General features: G+C 36.6%; 2 protein-coding genes across 2 annotated transcripts; one reads left to right on the forward strand and one right to left on the reverse strand.

The window, feature by feature from the left end:
* Positions 1–9,964: 9,964 nt before the first annotated feature.
* Positions 9,965–11,239, reverse strand: LOC100854913 (pentatricopeptide repeat-containing protein At1g08070, chloroplastic). The gene is made up of 4 exons (XM_019221522.1): positions 10,978–11,239; positions 10,750–10,835; positions 10,616–10,690; positions 9,965–10,516 (listed from the first exon to the last, which is right to left on the reverse strand). Exons 1-4 carry the CDS (start codon positions 11,237–11,239, stop codon positions 9,965–9,967), a joined length of 975 nt encoding a protein of 324 aa, XP_019077067.1.
* Positions 11,240–17,737: 6,498 nt separating this feature from the next.
* Positions 17,738–18,550, forward strand: LOC104880004 (dof zinc finger protein DOF3.5). The gene has a single exon (XM_010655014.1). It carries the CDS (start codon positions 17,738–17,740, stop codon positions 18,548–18,550), a length of 813 nt encoding a protein of 270 aa, XP_010653316.1.
* Positions 18,551–21,979: the final 3,429 nt, after the last annotated feature.

The following is a 21,979-nucleotide window of genomic DNA, read 5'->3' on the forward strand; positions in this document are numbered from 1 at the left end:
TAAATCTCTTATTCTATTTATTACAAAAATACCATTATTACTATTATCTTATTTGTTAATTTAAAACTAAATATCATTTTTTTTTTTATTATCCAATTCAATAGCTACCTAACCATTACTCATTCTCGGGTACACACCAAAAAGCAAGTTTTTTTTTTTTTTTTTTTTTTTTTTTTTTTTTTTTTTTTTTTTTTTTTTTTTTTTTTTTTTTTTTTTTTATTGCCAATTCATTATATATATATATATAAGGGGCTTCTTGGCAGGCTGGCACACACACCTTTTGTTTTTATTTCTTTTTTTTTTTCGTTTTTTTTTTTTTTGGTTCCATGCTTCCAGTAGCACAATACATGTACGCCCCCCATTTTTATTTTTATTTTCTTCCTTCCTTCCTTCTAGTGCTGTGCACACGTGTTCTCTTTTTTTTTTTTTTTTTTTTAATTAACCCTAACCTAAAATCGAAATATTCCAAGGAATTTTTTTTTTTTTTAATAAAACTTAAGATCTCCCATTCCAATGCTAAAATCAAAATATTAAATTTTCACTATTTGATATTAAAACGAATTAAAAAATAATCTAACCCTAATCTAGATTTGGGGTTTTCCAAAAAAAATATATCTAATGTGTTTGAAATTAATCAATGAATCTAAAATATTAAACTAGGGGTTAGAATCTTACCTATAGAAATCTGTTCTTCAACCCTGAAATCTGACTCCAACCTTACATTCTCTGGAATTCTGCGAACAGGAACTCTATTCAGAAAAGAAGGGAAAGAATAAAATTTCTAATTTATACCTAGGGTATTTATTCGTAAAATTACACTTTTACCCCTCTTCCACTTTATTAAATTAATTAATCAATTAATTTAATTATTAATAACAATTTCCTAAATTACCCTTAAGAGAAAATGCTTGGGTGTTACATCCTCCCCTCCTTAACAAAAGTTTAGTCCTCTAAACTTGACATACCTGAGTCTTGAAATAATTGAGGATGCTTTTCTCTCATCTCTTCTTCTAACTCCCAAGTGGCCTCTCGGATACTATGATTGCTCCACTGGACCTTTACCAACTTGACAACAGCATGTCGTAGTACCTTATCCATCACATCCACAATTTGAACGGGTACCTCTTCATAGGTCAAGTCCTCCGAAATTTGAATAGGCTCCAACTCCACAACATGAGATGGATCATAAATATACTTCCTCAAGGTTGAAACATGGAAAACATTATGAATCTTAGATAGACTTGGGGGCAAGGCTACTTTATATGCCAAAGTGCCTACTCTTTCTAATATTTCAAACGGACCCATAAAACGAGGACTAAGTTTTCCTTTTCTCCCAAATCTCATCACAGACTTCATAGGTGAAACTTTCAAGAACACATGATCACCCACCTCAAACTCCAAATCTCGCCTACGATGAACAGCATAACTCTTATGTTTACTTTGAGCTGCTTTTAATCTTTCTTTAATCAAAGCAACTTTTTCAACAGTCAACTGCACAAGTTCAGGCCCCAAAAGTTTCCTTTCTCCAACATCATTCCAACAGATAGGAGATCGACATTTCCTACCATACAATGCCTCAAAAGGTGCCATCCCAATGCTAGCTTGAAAACTATTGTTATAAGCAAACTCTACTAAAGGTAAATGATCATCCCAATTACCTTGCAGGTCCAAAATACAAGCTCTCAACAAGTCTTCTAAAACCTGAATTACCCTTTCTGATTGGCCATCAGTTTGAGAATGAAAAGCAGTACTAAAACTCAACTTAGTGCCCAAAGCTTTTTGTAGACTATGCCAGAATCTAGAAGTGAAACGAGGATCTCTGTCAGACACTTTAGAAACTGGTACTCCATGCATTCTCACAATCTCCTTCACATAAAGAGAAACTAAACGATCTAAAGAAAAGTTGACTTGCATAGGCAAAAAGTGAGCAGACTTTGTCAACCGATCAACAATCACCCAAATAGCATTATTACCCCCTAAGGTTCTTGGCAATCCTATCACAAAATCCATGGTAATATGCTCCCACTTCCACTCAGGAATAGCAAGTGGCTGCAAAGACCCTGCTGGTCGCTGATGTTCAGCCTTCACCTGTTGACACACTAAACACTGAGCCACAAATTGTGCAATATCACGCTTCATACCTGACCACCAATAGTTTTGCCTCAAATCCTTGTACATCTTTGTCCCTCCTGGGTGGATTGCAAACTTGGAACAATGAGCTTCCTCTAAAAGCTCCCTCCTTAAGTCTTCATCATTTGGGACACAAAGTCTAGTCCCAAATCTCAAGATCTCATCATCTGACAAAACAAAATCAGGCTTACTGCCCCTCTTAACTTCCTCCATAACTTGCACTAATCGGGAATCATTCTTTTGTAGGGTCTTAATTCTCCCAACTAAGTCTGGTTGTACTCTGAAATTTGCTACAAGTGCTCCTAAGCCCATAACTCGAAAGTGGACTTGTAAACTCCTCAACTCTTCAAGTAACTGCCTTTGACAGCCTCTAATAGCTGCTAGAGAACCAACTGACTTCCTACTCAAGGCATCAGCTACAACATTCGTCTTCCTAGGATGCTACTAAATAATACAATCATAGTCCTTAAGTAGTTCTATCCATCTTCTCTGTCTCATGTTCAACTCCTTTTGGGAAAATAGATACTTCAAACTCTTATGATCTGTGAATATCTCACAAGTTTCACTAAAAAGAAAATGTCTCCAAATCTTAAGTGCAAAAACCACAGCAGCTAACTCCAAATCATGAGTAGGGTAGTTCCTTTCATAAGGCTTCAACTGTCTAGAAGCATAAGCTACAACTCTCCCATGCTGCATAAGAACACAACCTAAACCCTGATGAGAGGCATCACTATACACCACAAATCCTCCTGAACCTGAAGGGATAGTCAAAATAGGAGCTGACACTAATCTATTCTTCAACTTTTGCAAGCTACATTCACAATCATCAGACCACTCAAACTTAACTCCCTTCTGTGTCAACTTAGTTAAAGGTAGGGCAATCTTAGAGAACTTTTCTATAAACCGCCTATAATAACCAACAAGTCCCAAGAAACTTCGAATCTCAGTCACAATACTAGGTCTTCTCCAATTAGCTACAGCATTTACCTTGCCAGGGTCAACTGAGATGCCATCATTGCTTACCACATGCCCAAGGAAAGAAATTCGGTCTAACCAAAACTCACACTTCTTCAGTTTAGCATACAATTGCTTATCTCTGAGGGTCTGTAATACAATACTCAAATGGCCCTCATGCTTCTCTCTACTTCTTGAGTATACCAAGATGTCATCTATAAAAACCACCACAAACTGATCTAAATAGGGTTTGAATACCCTATTCATCAAGTCCATAAAAGCAACAGGTGCATTAGTCAAACTAAAAGGCATAACAAGAAACTCATAGTGCTCATACCTAGTTCGAAAAGCAGTCTTGGGTACATCTTCCCCTCTAACCCTCAACTGGTGATAACCCGATCGAAGATCTATCTTAAAGAACACACAAGCACCTTGTAGCTGATCAAACAAATCATCAATCCGAGGAAGGGGATACTTGTTCCTCACTGTCACCTTATTCAACTCCCTATAGTCAATGCAAAGTCTCATTGAGCTATCCTTCTTTTTTACAAATAGAACAGGAGCTCCCCAAGGTGAAACACTAGGCCTGATAAAACCCTTGTCTAATAACTCTTGAAGCTAAACTTTCAACTCCTTAAGCTCCACAGGTGTCATCCTGTATGGGGCCTTAGACATAGGACCTGTTCCTGGTACCAGATCAATGGTGAACTCCACCTCTCTCTCTGGTGGCAAGCCAGACAAATCCTCTGGAAAGACATCAGGATACTCCCTTACTATGGGTATGTCTTCCAACTTCAAATCACTTCCATTACTCACCACACTAGCCAAAAATCCTTGGCAACCCTTCTTAAGCAAGCTACTAGCACGCAAGGCTGAGATCATACGCAATGGTCTGTCCACATGCTTCCCTTCAAAGCTAAACTTAGGCTGACCAGGAATACTAAATGTCACTCTTTTCTCAAAACGGTCAACAGAGGCATGGTAGGAAGCTAACCAATCCATCCCCAAAATCACATCAAAATCCTGAAGGTCAAGGAGTACTAAATCAACTAGCATTTCCCTATAACCAATCATCACGATACAATTTCTAAGCATTCTACTAGCCACAACAGAATCTCCCACAGGAGTAGCAACAATCAAATCAAAGTCCATGCTAGCAACAGGCAAACCCAACAAACCAACAAAAGATACTGAAACAAAAGAGTGTGTTGATCCAGGATCAATCAAGACTCTAGCAAATAAGGTGTGGATTCGAAGAGTACCTGTCACCACATCAGAAGTGGCTTGAGCATCTCGATGAGTCATAGCAAACACCCGTCCTTGGGCTTTGGGTTTCTGTTTATTCTCCTTATTTTCCTCTTTAGGCTTCCCAGTGATGAACTTCCTATTCTCTGGACAATCTCTGATCAAATGTCCCTGCTTCCCACAACCAAAGCAAGCTCCAGTCTCTCTATAGCATGGCCTACCCCCATGCTTCTTACCACAAGTAGGACAAGCCTCATCTAAATTCTGCGCTGCCTTCCCTTTATTCTGATTTCTTCCTGATGTAGACCTTCGCTGTGCTTGATTACCATGAGCACCATCACTCCTATTTCGCTTCCTTTGTTGTTCTCTATACTGATGAAGCTCCTCATTATCTTTCTCTGCTATAAGGGCTCTGTCAACAACCTCTTAATAGACACCAAGCTTCAGAATAGATATCTTGTTCTTCAAATAAGGCTTCAATTCATCCTGAAACTTTAATGCCTTTTCCTCCTCTGTAGCAATCAACTGTGGGGGAAAACGTGATAACTCTGTAAATTTGGCCTCATACTGAGCCATAGTCATATATCCCTGTTCCAAACGAATAAACTCTCCCACCTTTTGCCGCCTAACACTGTCAGGGAAAATACTTCTTATAGAAAGCCTCCCTAAATTGTCTCCATGTTATGGGTCCCTGATCCTCCAAAAGTCTCCTAGTCATACGCCACCAATGATCTGCCTCTTTATCTAACATAAAAGCTACATAAGAGGCTTTTTGCTCCTCAGAGCAATCTATGACACCAAAGAATTTCTCCATCTTAAGGATCCAAGCCTTTGCCTCTGTGAGATCTGTAGCACCAGAAAAGTAAGGAGGACCCAATTTCTTGAAGTCATCAAAAGAGCTACCCCTAGAAGATGAAGACTCTCCCTGAACATTAGTCCCAACAGCTCGAGCTTGGCGTTCAACTAACCAGCTAGTGTCCCAAGATACCTATAGATCCCTTCTGCACTCATGGGAGGCAAACCCTCAACTGGAGGTACATCGTCATTAGCCTGACTGTTTTGTGAAGAAGCTGCTCTTCTTGGTGGCATGATGTCTTAAAATAATAAGGCATAACTAAATTAGTCACTAAAGAACCAATTAGAAAATTTTCCAAATAAAGAAAGAATTGGAATTTATACTAAATGAAACTAAAACTTAAACAAATGCGTCACTCATCTATCCCTAATCTAAACCAATTCAAATTCCCATCAAGTCAAAACCTAGTGCTCTGATACCACTCTGTCACGCCCCAAGACCCACTCCAAGGGCGTGACGGTCATTTCACACCTCAAACCCGAAGGCTTAAAGTATAATCTGACCCGAACAATCACATTGTAACTAGATGTTACCAATTACCAAATACCTGTTCAGAGTAACGGAAAAAAATCTAAATTCCTCAAAATTCAATTTCCAAATAACTTCCAAATATCAAATGATCCAAATGAACATAACTAACAGTTAAACAAAATCCAACATAAAATCCTAAGTCAAATCCTAATGATAACCATTCTTCAGCCTAGCCATCACTCCTCACCCGAACTAAGAGTACCTGAAAATTTTCAACAATTGGGAATGAGCTCACAGCCCAATAAGGAATATTAATACAATTCATGGATCAAATATTTTCATTTCAAATAGAAGATATCAATTTTTTTTTTTTTCAAATATCATAGTTTCAAAAATGCCAATATATTCAAAATTCAACTAACCATTTTCATATCAAATTCAAACACTTTCACATAAGATTCAATCAAATCCATTCAATTTTCATTACTCTGGTTATCAAATATCAAATGCTCAGTTAGGTGGGACTTTTCAAATGGGTGGCTAGCCTCAAATTGTTCCTGGTGGACGGAACCAAACACTACTAGTACTAGTAACCTCTAACCAAACCCCTAGAGGCTGGGGTCCAAATCAATTACATTCCTACCATGAAATGTAAAGGTCAACTATTATATCCCGTTGACAGGGCCGAATAGTCAACTATTATATCCCGTTGACAAGGGCCAAATAAACTAAAGTGATGTTTTTGTTCAAGTATTCAAATTTACACAACATAATATCTCCATATTTTGTGTCATAAATAAAACAAAATATTCCAACATAACATTTAGTGCAAAACAATTTGATCCATGCATGGTAACAAAATATCATTTTCTTTTCCACAATTCAAAATAACATATAAGATAATTTAATTTTATAAATATTACATTAACTTCCCTTACCTCAAAAGAAGTCCTTGAAAGCTTGGGAGAAGAATAATTCTGAAAAATATAATCTACTCTTCACCTAATATAACATAAGAGAAACAATTATTACTATTTATTTATAATTTAACTAATCTATTCCTTATTTAAATAAAACTAATAAATTCTCAATTTGTTTCTAATAACACATTACTAATTTAATTAAATTATAACTTTATTTCATTATAAAATTCTATATATATATATATATATATATATATATATATATATATATATATATATTGCTAAATCTCTTATTCTATTTATTACAAAAATACCATTATTACTATTATCTTATTTGTTAATCTAAAACTAAATATCATTTTTTTTTTATTATCCAATTCAATAGCTACCTAACCATTACTCATTCTCGGGTACACACCAAAAAGCAAGTTTTTTTTTTTTTTTTTTTTTTTTTTTTTTTTTGCCAATTCATTATATATATATATAAGGGGCTTCTTGGCAGGCTGGCACACGCACCTTTTGTTTTCCTTTCTTTTTTTTTTTTTTTTTTTTTTTTTTTTTGGTTCCATGCTTCCAGTAGCACAGTACACATACGCCCCCCATTTTTATTTTTATTTTCTTCCTTCCTTCCTTCCAGTGCTGTGCACACGCGTTCTTTTTTTTTTTTTTTTTTTTTTAATTAACCCTAACCTAAAATCGAAATATTCCAAGGATTTTTTTTTTTTTAATAAAACTTAAGATCTCCCAAATTCCAATGCTAAAATCAAAATATTAAATTTTCACTATTTGATATTAAAACGAATTAAAAAATAATCTAACCCTAATCTAGATTTGGGGTTTTCCAAAAAAAAATATATCTAATGTGTTTGAAATTAATCAATGAATCTAAAATATTAAACTAGGGGTTAGAATCTTACCTATAGAGATCTGTTCTTCAACCCTGAAATCTGACTCCAACCTTACGTTCTCTGGAATTCTACGAACAGGAACTCTATTCAGAAAAGAAGGGAAAGAATAAAATTTCTAATTTATACCTAGGGTATTTATTCGTAAAATTACACTTTTACCCCTCTTCCACTTTATTAAATTAATTAATCAATCAATTAAATTACCCTTAAGAGAAAATGCTTGGGTGTTACAGCACCACACTCCTCTATTTTCTCCCACAGGCTCTGTTGTCTCCAGAAAAGTCGATAGCAACAGGGGCAGACGAATGTCGTAAACCATTCTTCAACCGTGAAGAATCATTGTAATTTCCCCTCTTAGCAGCAACACCAGCAATCACCCCATCATTAGGTTGATTTTGGGTTTGACCAATGTCTTCATCCAACTGAGTCAATTTGGCATCATCCCCAAAGCAAGAGTCCTCTGGTATAGGGGAATTCCTCCCAGGAGAACTTAATGGAGAGACAATGTTAGACTTGGATATTTCTCCAACAGCCACACTAGCAAGTAGATTCATCGCAATGTCATCCCCAGGTGATGCAGATGCACTAGCTTCAGATATCTTGGCACAACTTTCAATCAAAGCATTTATGGAGCTGAAAGAAACCTCATATGATTTTCCTGACTTCGGTGTAATCCCTTATGATGAACCAGTAGTTTTTTACACTTTTTTTGGCCTCTCACCATCTTCCCTCACCCTCTGCCATTCATCACAAAGAACGACTGCAAGTGACCCAGTACCTTCATAAGACCCAGCCAATCCATCTTTACTCTGGCATAATTCTGCATTTGTGTTTGATGCCATATTCACCCACAAAGTATCATCTTTTCCTTTTACTTTCTTGTCATGGTGATCATGCTTTTCAAGGTGTAGAAGCGAAGATCTAGAGAATGTAATGGCAGAATCTTCAAAAGAACCACCATTGGCACTTCGAGCAAGACTATGACCAGTATTTGGCAACCTGACAATCAATCGCTAACTATTTAAATGATCAGAAGGGGGAACAATGGACACTTTTTCATGCATTGCTCCAGCTGGTGACACCTTTTCAGATGTCGAACTCCTATTTAAGGAAACAAATTTTCCTAACCCCGTTTTCTTTTGACTTTCTGAGCCATGGACACCATTGCTTGATTTTCGATGTCGTGAAGAACTGCTTGATATCTTATTCGCACTCAATGACCCCGCAGTGGAGCTCCTCACATCTTCTCTGCACGAAGAACCCACAACTTTTGCATGGTCACTTGAGCAAGACTAGCTATTGTTCTGAGACTGACTAGAACTACTGCTTTTCTCCTCCTTGATTGGGGTTAGAGGCACATCTAAGCTTCCACCATCAACTAACATTTTGGAATTTGGATCCTTTGAGTTAATACCTGTTGATCCAGTCAACGATTTAGTTAAGCCCGGAGAAGCAGAGACAAACTTACCAACAGTTTCCCCACCACTAAGCTTAACTGAAGAAGTTCTAGATGCAGGTGGTTGTACAATGGAGCTCTTCATGCCAGCTTCAGACGGTCCCCCAATTTTCTTGTTCCTTGCATGAGAAAATTCATATGACACTGCCTTTGTTTGCCGTGAAACACTGCAATTTGACCCAGATTTTACATCATCAATGTTCATTTCAGCTTCAACTCGGTTTCTTCCATGTGTCAACTAAACTTCTAGCTTTCTTCTTAATTTCAGAATTTTTATGACTACATAAATGATTCACAGACTTGCCAACATTGCAAGTCTGTAGCGCATGGAGATTCACAGGCAGCTTGTCTAGTGCACGAAGTGGAGCCAAAAGAAATTCCTCAACAGATTTATCGTTTTCCTTGGGGCTACTACCATCACCAATCTTCCCACTGTTAAGCTCCCATCCCACCGCATTAGGAACATGCAGCCCATCCCTCCATTCTTGGGAGCCGAAATCTATGCTTCGCCAACAAGAGATAACCCCAGATCCGCGAATCCACGGTTCTCTCGATAACATAAAAACTAAACCTTTTTTATATTCCATCTTGAATAAATAAGTACAAGGAAATTGTGAAGAGGCCAACTGGGATTTTTTGGAAGATGACATGAGTCATAAAAACCAAACAACAACTTATGGTCATCTTCTTGACAAGCTTCTCAGTCTTTGAGATGCCTAATGGTAGAACGTGAATTTGAAGCTATATTGACTAGAAAGAATGGCACATCAGCTGTTGAGCTTGAGTTACGCCACTCATTACAGGCTGCTGACACTAACTCTGCCTCTTCTAGGTTGAACCACTGTGAAGCTGGCTTCAAATCAACCAAGGTTGCTGGAGGGTCAAGCACCAAAGCAGGGAAAGCAAACCAGTAATGGAAGCTCCTTTTTTTTTAGATCCGCAAATGAGACAAGAAGGAACCATGAGAGTACAGAACTGTCCTCCTCTATTTTTCCAGAATGAACGTCATTCCAAATCTTCTCTACTTTTCAGCCTTTAGCAAAATTTGTTCGTCAAGGGCATGGAAACTCTCCAATGTATTTGTGTTATAAAGGATGCCTAGAACAGAGCATTTATTCCTATTCCCACGACTTATCGGCGGAGTTGATGATTGCTCACTTGGTTCAGGAGGCAATGATTCAGCAAGAAGAGTTGAATGATTTGATACTTGAGAACGTGAGCATGGCGCATAGGAACCGGTGATTGAAATTGGGGAATCATCAATGCCCAGTTTGTTGAGTTTCAAGGATGATAATCTATGCCAGAAAGCCTCATCAACAGCACTTTGAAAGGGCACAAATTGAAGTACGGCACCACTCTCCTGCCACCTTCTTGCAGAAGCATAAATGTTCAACAACAGAATGCATAAACCCATATTGGGATCCTGCAATGTCGTTATTGTTTCACTGATTGTATCAGTCGGTCCAAGATTCCGATGGATGATTCCATAACTTAGTAAAGTACCCCAGATTATTGAATCATGTGGAATTATCGTGTTTTGGACCAATTCATATGCTTCTTCGACATGCCCAGCCTGGCCAAGGAGACCCATCATACAAGCACAATGCTCAAGTTTAGGAGACAATCCATGTTTATCGGCCATACTAGAAAACTAAACCATTCACTCTTCTACCAATCTTGAGTGGTTACAAGCTGATAAAACTCCAATGAATGTGACATCATTGGGCTGCAAACCAGTCCTCTCCATCTGTGAGAAAAAAAAACACTAAAGAAAGAGCCACTTCCATCACCATGGTAAGCCAGTACCAGTATCATGGCATTCCACGAGGCTACATCTTTCTCACTCGTCTTGATAAAAACCAAACAAGTATCATCGATTTTACCACGTTTTGCTTACATATCAACCACAACAGTGACAAAAATCACATTAGCGGGTGCAGATGAACTTCTCTCCCAAGTTACAATGCCCCTAAGCCAGCATAACACATTCACCGGTGTGATCTCATTACATTTCACAAACTACTTTCCTGAGACAATATAAATCAATTGCTTCCTCAAAAAGTCCATGTTGCACATATCCAGTAATGATGGCGTTCCAAGGAGGCAGCTTCTTACAAGAAACACCATCAAAGATTCTCCAAGCTTTCTCCACATTCCCACACTTAGAATACATGTCTATGAGAGTAGTAACCAAGATTGCATTCAAAGGGATCTTGTTAACATCGATAGAAGCCAAAAGGAACCTTCCAACTCCATAATTATAGAGAGTTGAACAGGCAGACAGTAGACTCACCATTGTTGCCGCATTGAATTGGACCTCATAAGTCGAAACAAGCATCCGGGAAATAAACTCAACATCTCCACAAAATCCCTTTCTTTCCCATACACATCTATCATTGCAGTCGGGCAAACCACATTCCTTCTCATTGGTATTTCTTCAAACAACTCCCACGCTCCTCAACCTCCCCTCAGTGCACATACCCTGAAATGATCGAATTCCAAGAAACCTCATCTCTAACCTCCATATCAACCCAAAATTCCAAGAAAAATCAAGACAAAAACACTTACAACACGTCTCTATTGAAGAATCACACAAACAAATCAAATCCAAAACCCAATCTTAGAACATGGGCATGAATGTGTTCACCTTCAAGCACCGAACTAAGGGTGGAACAAGATTTTAGGACAATAGGGTATGTAACATTACTCGATTTAGCGTTGTTATGAAGCACTCAGAAATAGAGAGCCAAGGAATTATGTGGAAAGCCTTGGAGGGTGTTGGCTTTGATAAAGGAGTTCCAAGAGAAATCAGTGGGAGAAGGGGTTTGGTCAAGGATGAAATGAGCATAATCGATTGAATTGAGGTCGATAAGCTATGAAATATGGCGGGTTTGAATTGAGAGGCCATGGATGACAATGGGTGACGGAGGTGGTGGTTCAGAGGATTCCCTAGGTTGAAGGAGTACTTGCAGCAGCAATTGGATGAGCAAGTACCTACGAGCATGCAGTTTATTTGTTGTTGCGCTGAGCCTAAAATTTCTTTCCTGAGGATAGTTTCTTTCCTCTCTACAAAGCCTACTTTCCATAGCTTGCGATTTAGTGAATGCCTTCTCATCCTCATTGCTAAAATTTATAAACTTCTCCAGTTCTTTTAAACATAGAAACTACTACACCACCGCTCATCATAGACACCATCAGATTGAACATTGAATGCAAGAAGGCAAATCTTGTTGTGTAGTCTACAAGTTCTGAGAGAAAAAAAAAACGAAAGTTCTTGTTCTCTACAATTTTCCTGAATATCAAATTGTGTTTTGACCATTGCCTAGCATTCAAGTTCCCAATTTATTATTGCCTTTAGGGATCACATGGTTCATATTTTCATCAAGCCTTGGCAGATCTTCCTCATCAACCCGCTGTAATATCTTAGAATTAACTATCCTGTATTCGAGCATTGGTCCATTAACACGAAACCTTCCAGAACTAGACAGGCTTATCTCTCATATCAAAGCCTATGTCATTCTCCAATACATGCTCAAACACATAGATAATGACTCTAACACCGTGTGAAAAAAGGAGCAGAAAGTATAGATGAAAACATTTTAAAAAAAATCCAGGGGAAGGAGGAGCAGAAGATGAACATAAATAGCCTCATTTCAAGGGCAGATCCATGGGCTAAAATGAGGGAATGATTCAAAACAAATTTTTAACATAAACAGGGCAGGATTTCTACCATCAAATTCAAGGATAGACCCAAATGCATATTATTTTCAAATGAAATCAATGGCATTAACAGAATGAAGAACATAGCAAACAGACAAAGAACTGATTTCAACACAACAATTTGTGGCCCTTTCCATCCACAGCAATCAACAAAATATTGAATACTTGGCAACGACCAAAAGGAGGAATTGAATATAAGTAAGAGTTCAAAGTGTAACAAGAAGCATACCTAGTCAATCTCGATTGTAATCTCTTGGCTTTCGGCTATCGTTCTTCTCTAAAATCCTTCGAAAACCAATGAATCATCAGTTTTCCTTCTTCCCTACAAAGACAATCAAAGAATCATCCCTTCCCAACACCTCTTTTTTACGTATATATATCAGCCCTCAACAAAAACCCAAACCTGCTGGAGGAAAATCCCCTCCTTTCTTCCCTCTTCTTTCATTTTTGTGTGTTTTTCTTTTGGAAGGTTTACTCTCCCACCTATGTAAGATCTCTTCTTTTCATATGTATGCAGCCACATTAATCCCCTTTTTCCTCCAAAAATATTTTGCTTACCTTCTTTGAGTGCACGTGCCTTCGTGAGAGTTGATCAACAGCCCCAATTCTCTTGTAAAACAATACAAACAAAAATAAAAAGAATAAAATGAAGTAAAAGAGTTAGCGATCTTGCAACATATAAAAGAATAAAGTAAAATAATATAAATAAATAAAATAAAATAAAATGGTCAAGTGAATAAATAAATAGATACCAAGCAAACGCAAACTATACAAACTGTGAAGGCCATACGGGCCATGCAAGTCATGCGACTATTCGAATCATGCAAGAAACACTAAAAATGTCTAATAGGCCAAGTGTGCCTAGTCCAAGTGTGCCTAAGTTGGCCTAAGTGGGCCTAAGTGTGCTAGATGGGCCTAGTGAGTCTTAAGGGGCCTAAGGTGTCCAAATGGGTCTAAGTAACCTAAATGAGCCTAACTAAACCTAGATGGGCCTAAGGTGGTATTTAATGGGCCAATGTGGTTTAGGACAGTGTCTAAGTGACCTAAGTGATCAGGACATTGTCTAAGTGACCTAAACATACCTAAGCGTGTTATCCTAAAAGTGCACCTAAAAGCTATCCTAAAAAGGAAGGAAAAGCCTAAGTCTAAATTAGAGTTGCTAAAAGTCACAATGGGGTTAGATAAATCTCTCAACCAAAGTCTCCAAGACAACTAAAAGAAAGGTAAGTAGTATGAGTAGCCATGGGCCACCAAGAGACTAATATGGATCATTGGAAGTGAACTTAAAGACATGTGCTAAAATGACAAAATGGAGGGTCTACAATATATTCTTAAACTATATATATTTGTATTTGGACTTTATTTTGATTAAACTTGTTCAAATTGTGGACTTTTATTACAAACTTGGATTAGAGACCTTAATGATTTTTATTTTCTCATGTTGTTTTTTAGTATTGGTTTCTATATTGGTGAATTGGAACCTTAATTGAAAGAAATTTTGTTTTGATTTAAATTGTGATTTATTTCTAGAATCCGAGGCATGACATGGCATCTTAGGCCACCTGTTCAACCTTCACAACAACCAGAGCAAGGGGTGCCTTTAGTACAGAATCCATTCAATTGCCAGTGCAACCATTACAGATGTTGCAACAGCCCCAAGTTTCTCCTCTTCATGTCTATTATCAACAGCAACAGCAGGAAAACTTTCCACATGTGCCGCAACAGCAGCAAGTTGAACATGTTCAACCTCAAGTTCTACATCAGCGAGGGGATACAAGATTCATGGATGTCATTACAACAGTACTTCAGTTACCCAGAAGCTATTCAGTTTTTTACTACATCATATATACCCTCTCCCATTGAATTTTTTGGGGCATTTAATCCAAACTGCCAGAATCTCTCTAATCACTATTGTTCCTGCCTTAATGACAGTCTTTATTGTGTGATCGGGATAAACTTTGCTAGCTCTAAGAGCAACATCCCAAGTTAATGCAAATGCTTCAGGTATGTTATTCAACTTCTAAAGTTATTACAGTAGTGTTACATTTATTGTGTAACAGTGATGGAAGATTGGAAGTACACGCAAAAATGAGCCTAAGAGGCTGCTTGGAAGACAAACTTTGGTCTGAAGGTTAGCTTTATTTGTCTTGTTTCAAGTTGTATGAAGTTTTGTTTTTCTGTAATTTTTTTTTCTTTTTTTTTTTTTTTTTGGCCCTTTGCATTTTATATGTTTGAGGTGCTGTGTCATTGATTTGGAAAATTGGCTTTATTTACTGGATTCTTTTGTGATTTATGCCTTGTAAACTAATGCTGTGCTTATGTCCATTCCAGGTCCCACTGTTTTTTCTTGTGTTTCATCAGGAAAGGTTGGGCCAGCTATAACAACATGAATAGAGAAATCCGAGGATGTTTTCATCTCCTCACAAAGAAGATACCCCTCATGATGTTTATCTCCCTCTGAGACCTGTAAAGTATTGCGCAGATACTAAGTAAATATTCACAGTCCCTGTCTGGAGTCAATATCCTATGCTGTGAGAACAGCCATCACCAATCGGCATCAGCACTTTGCGAGCCAATATTGGGTCATGACCTGTCCATAAATATTTTGTATCGATGGAAAACATTGTGTTATCAGTCTTCCATGCCTCATGTTAAATTATTCTCTTTCATTTTTGGATTAGAAGGAAATGGTTTCAGACAGACGGCCTAATATGTTTCCGATGAGCTGCCAAAAGGGCTAGCAGAATACCTGCCACTGTTCCACAAATGTAATGTGGAAAACATTGTTTTAGCAGTTCCATGCTGCATGTTAAATTAGTCTCATTTTTGGATTAGTAGGAAAGGGTTTCAGCCAGATGGCCATATATGTTTCCGATGAGCTGCCAAAAGGGATAGCAGAATTCCTGCTACTGTTTCACATATGTGATGTGTCTGAACAACCTCAAAACAAACCTAGCTCCGGTACTGTAGTTAATGTGAGCAGCAGCCACTTGGGAATTCTAATATATATCAAGCTTTTGGAGGAATGGAGAGTTTGTCGAGTAAAATGAATTTGTTTGTTGAGAGGCCTTTTGTGGATGGTGCCAAATGTTTTCCAAAAATTGTCCATGAATCATGGATTTTAGCCAGAAACCATGATTTTTTATACCATGTTAATTGCTCGAGTATTTTGGGTGGCCTACAAGTTACAAGGATGTTTATTTATACCCAGAGGAATGGCTTGATTGACAAGTGATACGGGATTTTTGGCAGATAGAAAAACAAATCCTTCAATTTTCGAGGCATGAAAGCCACCCCCAAGTTTCATGATCCAAGAAGCACATGATACGAGAAATACCCTTTTCTTATATATATATATACAACATTCCCTGCTCCCCTTCTCCCCTTCAGGGAAAACGATACACAAAGTATTTTTTTAATTAAATTATTGTTGGAAAGAGCGGTGTCTTTTTTTCTTCTTCTTATTATAAGATCTTAGAGCCAGGGAAACGAAATTTTTTAAAATAAATAAATAAAGAAATTAAGAAAACAAAAACACCCATACTCCGGTAACTATAAGAAGTAATTTTGCATTACAGGATCAGAGACGATCATATAGATGTAATTTATTATTAGATCATATTAGCACACATTTAGCAAAAAACACAACTTTTGAAAATTATAAATATGTATTCGGAGGAACCAAGCCTCCTAACCGTAAAAAGAAAAGTCATGATTTGGGGTGTATTTAACAACTGTTTTCGAAAAATAGTTTTCGAAAACTATTCATTTTTGTGGATCTAAAAGTTTATTTGGAAACTTAAAATATTTTTAACATGTTTTTAATATTTTTAAATATATTTTAAAAATAATTTTTATATCTAGTATTTTATTTTTAATCATTCTATATATTTGTATAATTATTTCTTAAAACAACCCTTAAAAAACAATAAAAAAATAATTAAAAAGTGTTTTGAAATTCTTAAGAACAGAAAACAGTTTTTTATTGTCAAACATATTTTTTATATTTTTTATTTTAAAAAATAAAAAATTATTGTCAAAAACAGTTCCCAAATAGGATCTTAACTTTCCTTAAATTAGGCAGAATAATGGGAAGCATAAGCATATTTAAAATTTTTTAAAAGTAAATCTTTAAAGACATGAAGAGTTCTATTTTTTAAAATTATTTTATAAGGATATAGAAAATAATTAAGTTTGCATTTTTTTTTTATAGAAGTTTTGTATTTAATGTAAAAATTATTATTATTATTTATTCATAAAATAATAAGAAGAAATTTAAATGTGAAATTTTTGCTTTTTACAAGCACGGTAACGTGATGAGTCGCAGAGTAAGAAACTTGCATTGTAATCATTGAATCACTAGTAAAACTGTTTGTAAAAAGAAATCAATTTCAATATTCAAGTCCACTTTATTAAATTTTTCTAATTTCTTGTACAACCACTTGCCAAAATCGCTGTTAATTTTGTTTCTCAGAGGTTTTGGTGAGTGGTTAGGAGGCATAAAATGTTGCAGCAAAATTTTAAGATAATGGTGCACGTGTGGTTGTATTTTTATTTTTTGTTTTTAAAAATTAAGAAATAAATTTCTATATAAAATATAAAGTCTTTAAGACCCTAGAGGAAACAGAATAAATTTCATTACCAAAATTTGCGTAGTTTGACACACCCAACCCTAATATGGTTCACGTGGAAGCGCCTGGTGGTAGTATAATTCCCATCACCACATTTTCATAAATCATGACGAAGAAACCAGTGGTGTGGGAGCCGAGGCCCTTGCTCCCACTTCCACCCTCATCTCCACCAATGCGATTACGCCACTTGTGAAAACACCGACACCCACCATCCGCTCACGGTCCAGGAAATAACCCTACCCTCATGTGCAATGTACAATGTGCAAGGCTTCAATATATATAAAACTATATATATAAATATATGCACATAAATATTTGATCTCAAACTCAACAATACCAGAGTTTTGAGATTTCAGGGTTAGGGTTCTGATGAACATACATATACATATATATGCATGCATCTTGATTTGTCCAAGGGGAAATGTGATATTACTAATTATGTGATGGAGGGAGGAGTTTGGAAGGCTAATGTTGAGATATCGCCCAATTGTCCCCGTTGCGGCTCTTCCAATACCAAATTTTGCTACTACAACAACTATAGCCTCACACAGCCCCGCTACTTCTGCAAGGGCTGCAGGCGGTATTGGACCAAGGGCGGATCACTCCGGAACGTGCCCGTCGGCGGAGGCTGCAGGAAGAACCGGAGAGGCAAGTCGTTCAGGATATTGACCGATCGCCTTGCCTCCAAGGGTTTGGCCAGTGATCCTGACCCCGACCCTAGTGGAAGTGCCTTGGCTGACTCCGCCACTACCTCTTCTGGGCTACACGATGCTTCCGCATCCAATATTGATCTTGCTCTTGTTTATGCCAACTTCCTAAACCAGATGCCGGAGCCAAAGTCAACAGGGTTTGAAATGCCAGAATTGCCTTGTGAATTCCATCCATCTTTCCAGCTTTCATCAACTCTTTCAACGTCGAACACCAGCCTGGATTCATCACATATTCAATTACCGCCGGACACTCATTTGAGTGAGGATAACCAGGTCTATCTTAGTGGCTTCCACCCTATTCACACCCATCATGACCATGACTCTGCCAATATTTATGGGCTGCCACCACTGCCAGGCCAAGAGGTTGCTTCTCCGGAGATGTTGTGGCCCATTTCTCAAGCCATGGTTCAGAATCAGACCTTGCACGAAACACAATTGCCAGCTCTGCACCCAGAAGCTGCTCAACATCCAAATCATGTAGCTGTCACTGCTGGTAACTGGAGCCCATTTGATTTGTCATGCTACGAAACCTTCTCTCGGCCTTGAGAGATTCCATTTTGCTTATTGTTTTCTTGTTTTACTTGCTATATAATCTTGTATACAATGGAAAGCTTATAATGAAATAATTTTCAGGTGTCAACAAATATATGCTTTATAGCTAAATTCACAATGATAAATACATCCTAAAAGAACAGCCATGACGTTTAACTTCTGGAGAGACTAGATGTACCCAACAGTGCCATATTGGGATTTCGTTTACAGATCATATGATGTGCTTCGTAATGGATCAAAGAGCCTCACTACATGAGAAATAATAATAATAATAATAGTAATAATATATATGGTTTTGGCGGGACAAGTTTGTGAAAATAAGGTTGAACTGCTCAGGCAATGGAGATTGAAAAAAGAGTGTTTGAGCTAATTGATGATCTAATCTCCTTAGTCCTGTACAACCTGAGCGATACAGAATATCAATTTCATGTTGGGATAATCCTAATTATATATTATGCTATATATGCTGATTGTCTGTTGCTAATTTTACTAGAGGATTAGGGTTGAGGATTTGAGACCAAATACAAATAGAGCTGCCACCATCAAGTGTGGAACTGGTTGAAGAATAATGTGCGGGAGTGCTGTTTCTGTTCAGCTACTAATTATTCAAAAAGAATAAGCAATGGGGAAATAAGCCCATAATGTACATCGAGTTAACAGCCATTCTTCTGGGACAATTTCCTTGGAAAGCTCTCGCCTTCGGGATTTGATCCTCAAGCCCACTTTTGTTGAGTCTTGAGGCCAGTACAGAACAAGCAGACCTTCTCTTCCTGAGTTTCAAAGATTGTGCCTTGAAGGACTGAAGTTCAAATCCCAGCTCTCAATGAGCAATTCATTGATCCTAACTAATTAAGTGAATTAAATTAATCTCCTTCATCAAAGAAGATTGTTTCCTTGGTTAAGAAACATTTTGCAGACCAAAGGATATGTAGATTAAGACATTACTGAAATCAAAGAAAACACAAGCAGATTTTAATACTTTTATCAGATAGTTTCCGTAACTGTAGTTCGAGGCTCTCCTGTTTCCCTATTGACATAGAATTAACTTTCTGATTGTAGAGCTAAAGATGCCAATAAACTATCTGGTCCATCTTCTCAGAAGTGTCAAATGGAAAGAAATTAAGAATTGCATGCAGTGGTTTTGGTTTGTTATGAACCATATAGATGGAGCAGCTAGCATATATAAAATGCTGAGTGGGGCGACATTTCTGGGCATGTGGATTAGCAAATTTGGCTTAGAAAATTGAAAGACTTGTTATGAGTCATCACCAACATAAAACTCAGGGCATCACACATGATCCCAGACAGACCCATGATCCAAGAATTAAATTGTCTTCTCATAAACATATCAGTGCTGACAAACTTCTAGGGCAAAGGAACTATTAAGTCTGATAGAATCGGATAATTAATTGAAGCTTAATGATCAGTATAAATTATTATCAAGATAAGCTTCATGAATATATTAGTTTAATACTTGGGGGATTTTTACGCACTATTTTTATACTAGTAGTACGTGTATCCTTGTGCGCGCCATGAAAGAGAAGCCATTGGCATTGGAAGAGATGCCATCGCCTTTCTCATAAGAGAAGAATGACCATGATCAGACAAAGAGCTTCACTAGTGATTTGCAGTTTGGCCTTAGCATGTTTTAGTGTAGGCAAATCAGGAGCCTCAGCATGGTATCTAGAGGGCACCCCCAGTTTGACCAGCTGCCTATATATGTTGTTTGAATTTTATCTTTCAAAGATTCAATTTTTTTTCTTTTGTTTTCTTCAGTTCTGTATTTTCGCTTCACTATGATAATCAAAAAGTGAAATTTTGTGACCAACTGCAAAGGCATCTCAAAATCCAGGTTACTGAAAAGAGACCAAATCTATATGTGTAGCGTTATAATAAACAATAAGCAGACTCAATCCTCCTAGAAAGTAGTAGTTAAAGGAGGGAACCAGTAAAGTTTATTAGTTCAACACAGGACCGATTTCATTTAAGATCAAGACAAATAAATTAATTAATTGTGGACTTAGCTCCAGAACTTTGAATTAGTCCAATAATTAAGCACATACCATTTCTTATTCAAATTTGGTGGCACGTACGTCTAAGTGGCCCGCGCCGCCCCACCCCCCACCCCACCTCGAAGTGGTTGCGATTGAGTTGACCACTGCTAACTTGCTGATAAATTTTTAGAATCACTGGTATTTCTATGTACAACAAGGGATGTATATATGGATCTAATCCACCAATTGCTTACCTGGAAATTAATGTGGTTTATAGCTACCAAGCTCACCTCATTTCTCCATTAAATTAAATTAAGGATAATATTAAGAAGATATTTGATATAGTTTTATACTTAAGTTGATTCTAAGATAAACCATTGATTTAAAACTTATCATTTGATAAGTTTTATAAAATTTATTTTAAATCATCAAATTAACATATTTAACTTCATGAGTTAAAACTAATATTTACCTAATTAATTTTAAACGATAGTTACTTTAATCAATTTTAATTAATAAATTTATTCGTTAAACATTTACATTTAAAGTATTATAGATATATAAAATAATTAACCATAAAATAATTATAATAAAAAAGAAGTCATGGATATGGAATTATGGTTATAAAATATGCTCTTATTAGTAGAAGTGGGTAAATGATGTTTAAAAAAAAATGTTAAGAAGAAGTTAACTATTTTAACATAATATTTAAAATTATTTTTAATTTTTAATTATGATATTAAATTATTTTATCAGACATATTTAATCTATTTAATGATTTAAATTAAGTTATCGAGTCATTAAATAAATTTACCAAACATCATTTAAACCAAATAGTGCTTTTTTTTTTCTCTAAGTTCAATTATTGGTGGATGACATCTTCACTTTTTTTACTTTTATTTTGTAAATGAATATACGGATGTAACAAATTTCATAACAACTCGCTAGAAAATGCTTAAAATGTAAAACAACTGGAACAATTTTCTCTCTTCCATGTAGATATTATCCATTATGGGTCTAATAGATCTTCATCAACTTTAAAATACGTCTACTTGGTTAAGCTTCGTCCCATATAAATGTTATTCCCTGTGAGCCCCGTTAGCTTTCATGGGTTTCAAATACATTTAAGATAAACTCATACATGGATAGTGTTATAAACTTTCTCTATTTGATGTGAGATATCGCATTACCCCTCATGCAAACGAAGGAGATAAACATCCCTTTTTAGGCCAAACAAAATCTCATACCATGGTAAGAATTGGTTTTAATATCATTTGGAATCACTCATTCCTTCAATGACGCTCATGACATTGGAACGTGTCTACTTTATTAACAAAAATTCATATATACAATATGGTGATCATGAACATTTTTCCCCAATCGACATGAAATGTCAAAGTTACTATAAATTAAGAAAGCTATAATTTAT

The sequence above is a fragment of the Vitis vinifera genome, chromosome 8 (assembly GCF_030704535.1).
Source record: "Vitis vinifera cultivar Pinot Noir 40024 chromosome 8, ASM3070453v1".
Lineage (NCBI taxonomy): Eukaryota > Viridiplantae > Streptophyta > Magnoliopsida > Vitales > Vitaceae > Vitis > Vitis vinifera.

Coding starts and splice junctions, on each gene's coding strand:
- LOC100854913 (XM_019221522.1), bottom strand. CDS start 11,239: ATGGTGAGTCTACTGTCTGCCTGTTCAACTCTCTATAATTATGGAGTT. Junction 10,691..10,749: donor CGTGGAATGCCATGATACTG/GTACTGGCTTAC, acceptor TTTTTCTCACAG/ATGGAGAGGACTGGTTTGCA. Junction 10,517..10,615: donor CTTGTAACCACTCAAGATTG/GTAGAAGAGTGA, acceptor CTCCTTGGCCAG/GCTGGGCATGTCGAAGAAGC.
- LOC104880004 (XM_010655014.1), top strand. CDS start 17,738: ATGGAGGGAGGAGTTTGGAAGGCTAATGTTGAGATATCGCCCAATTGT.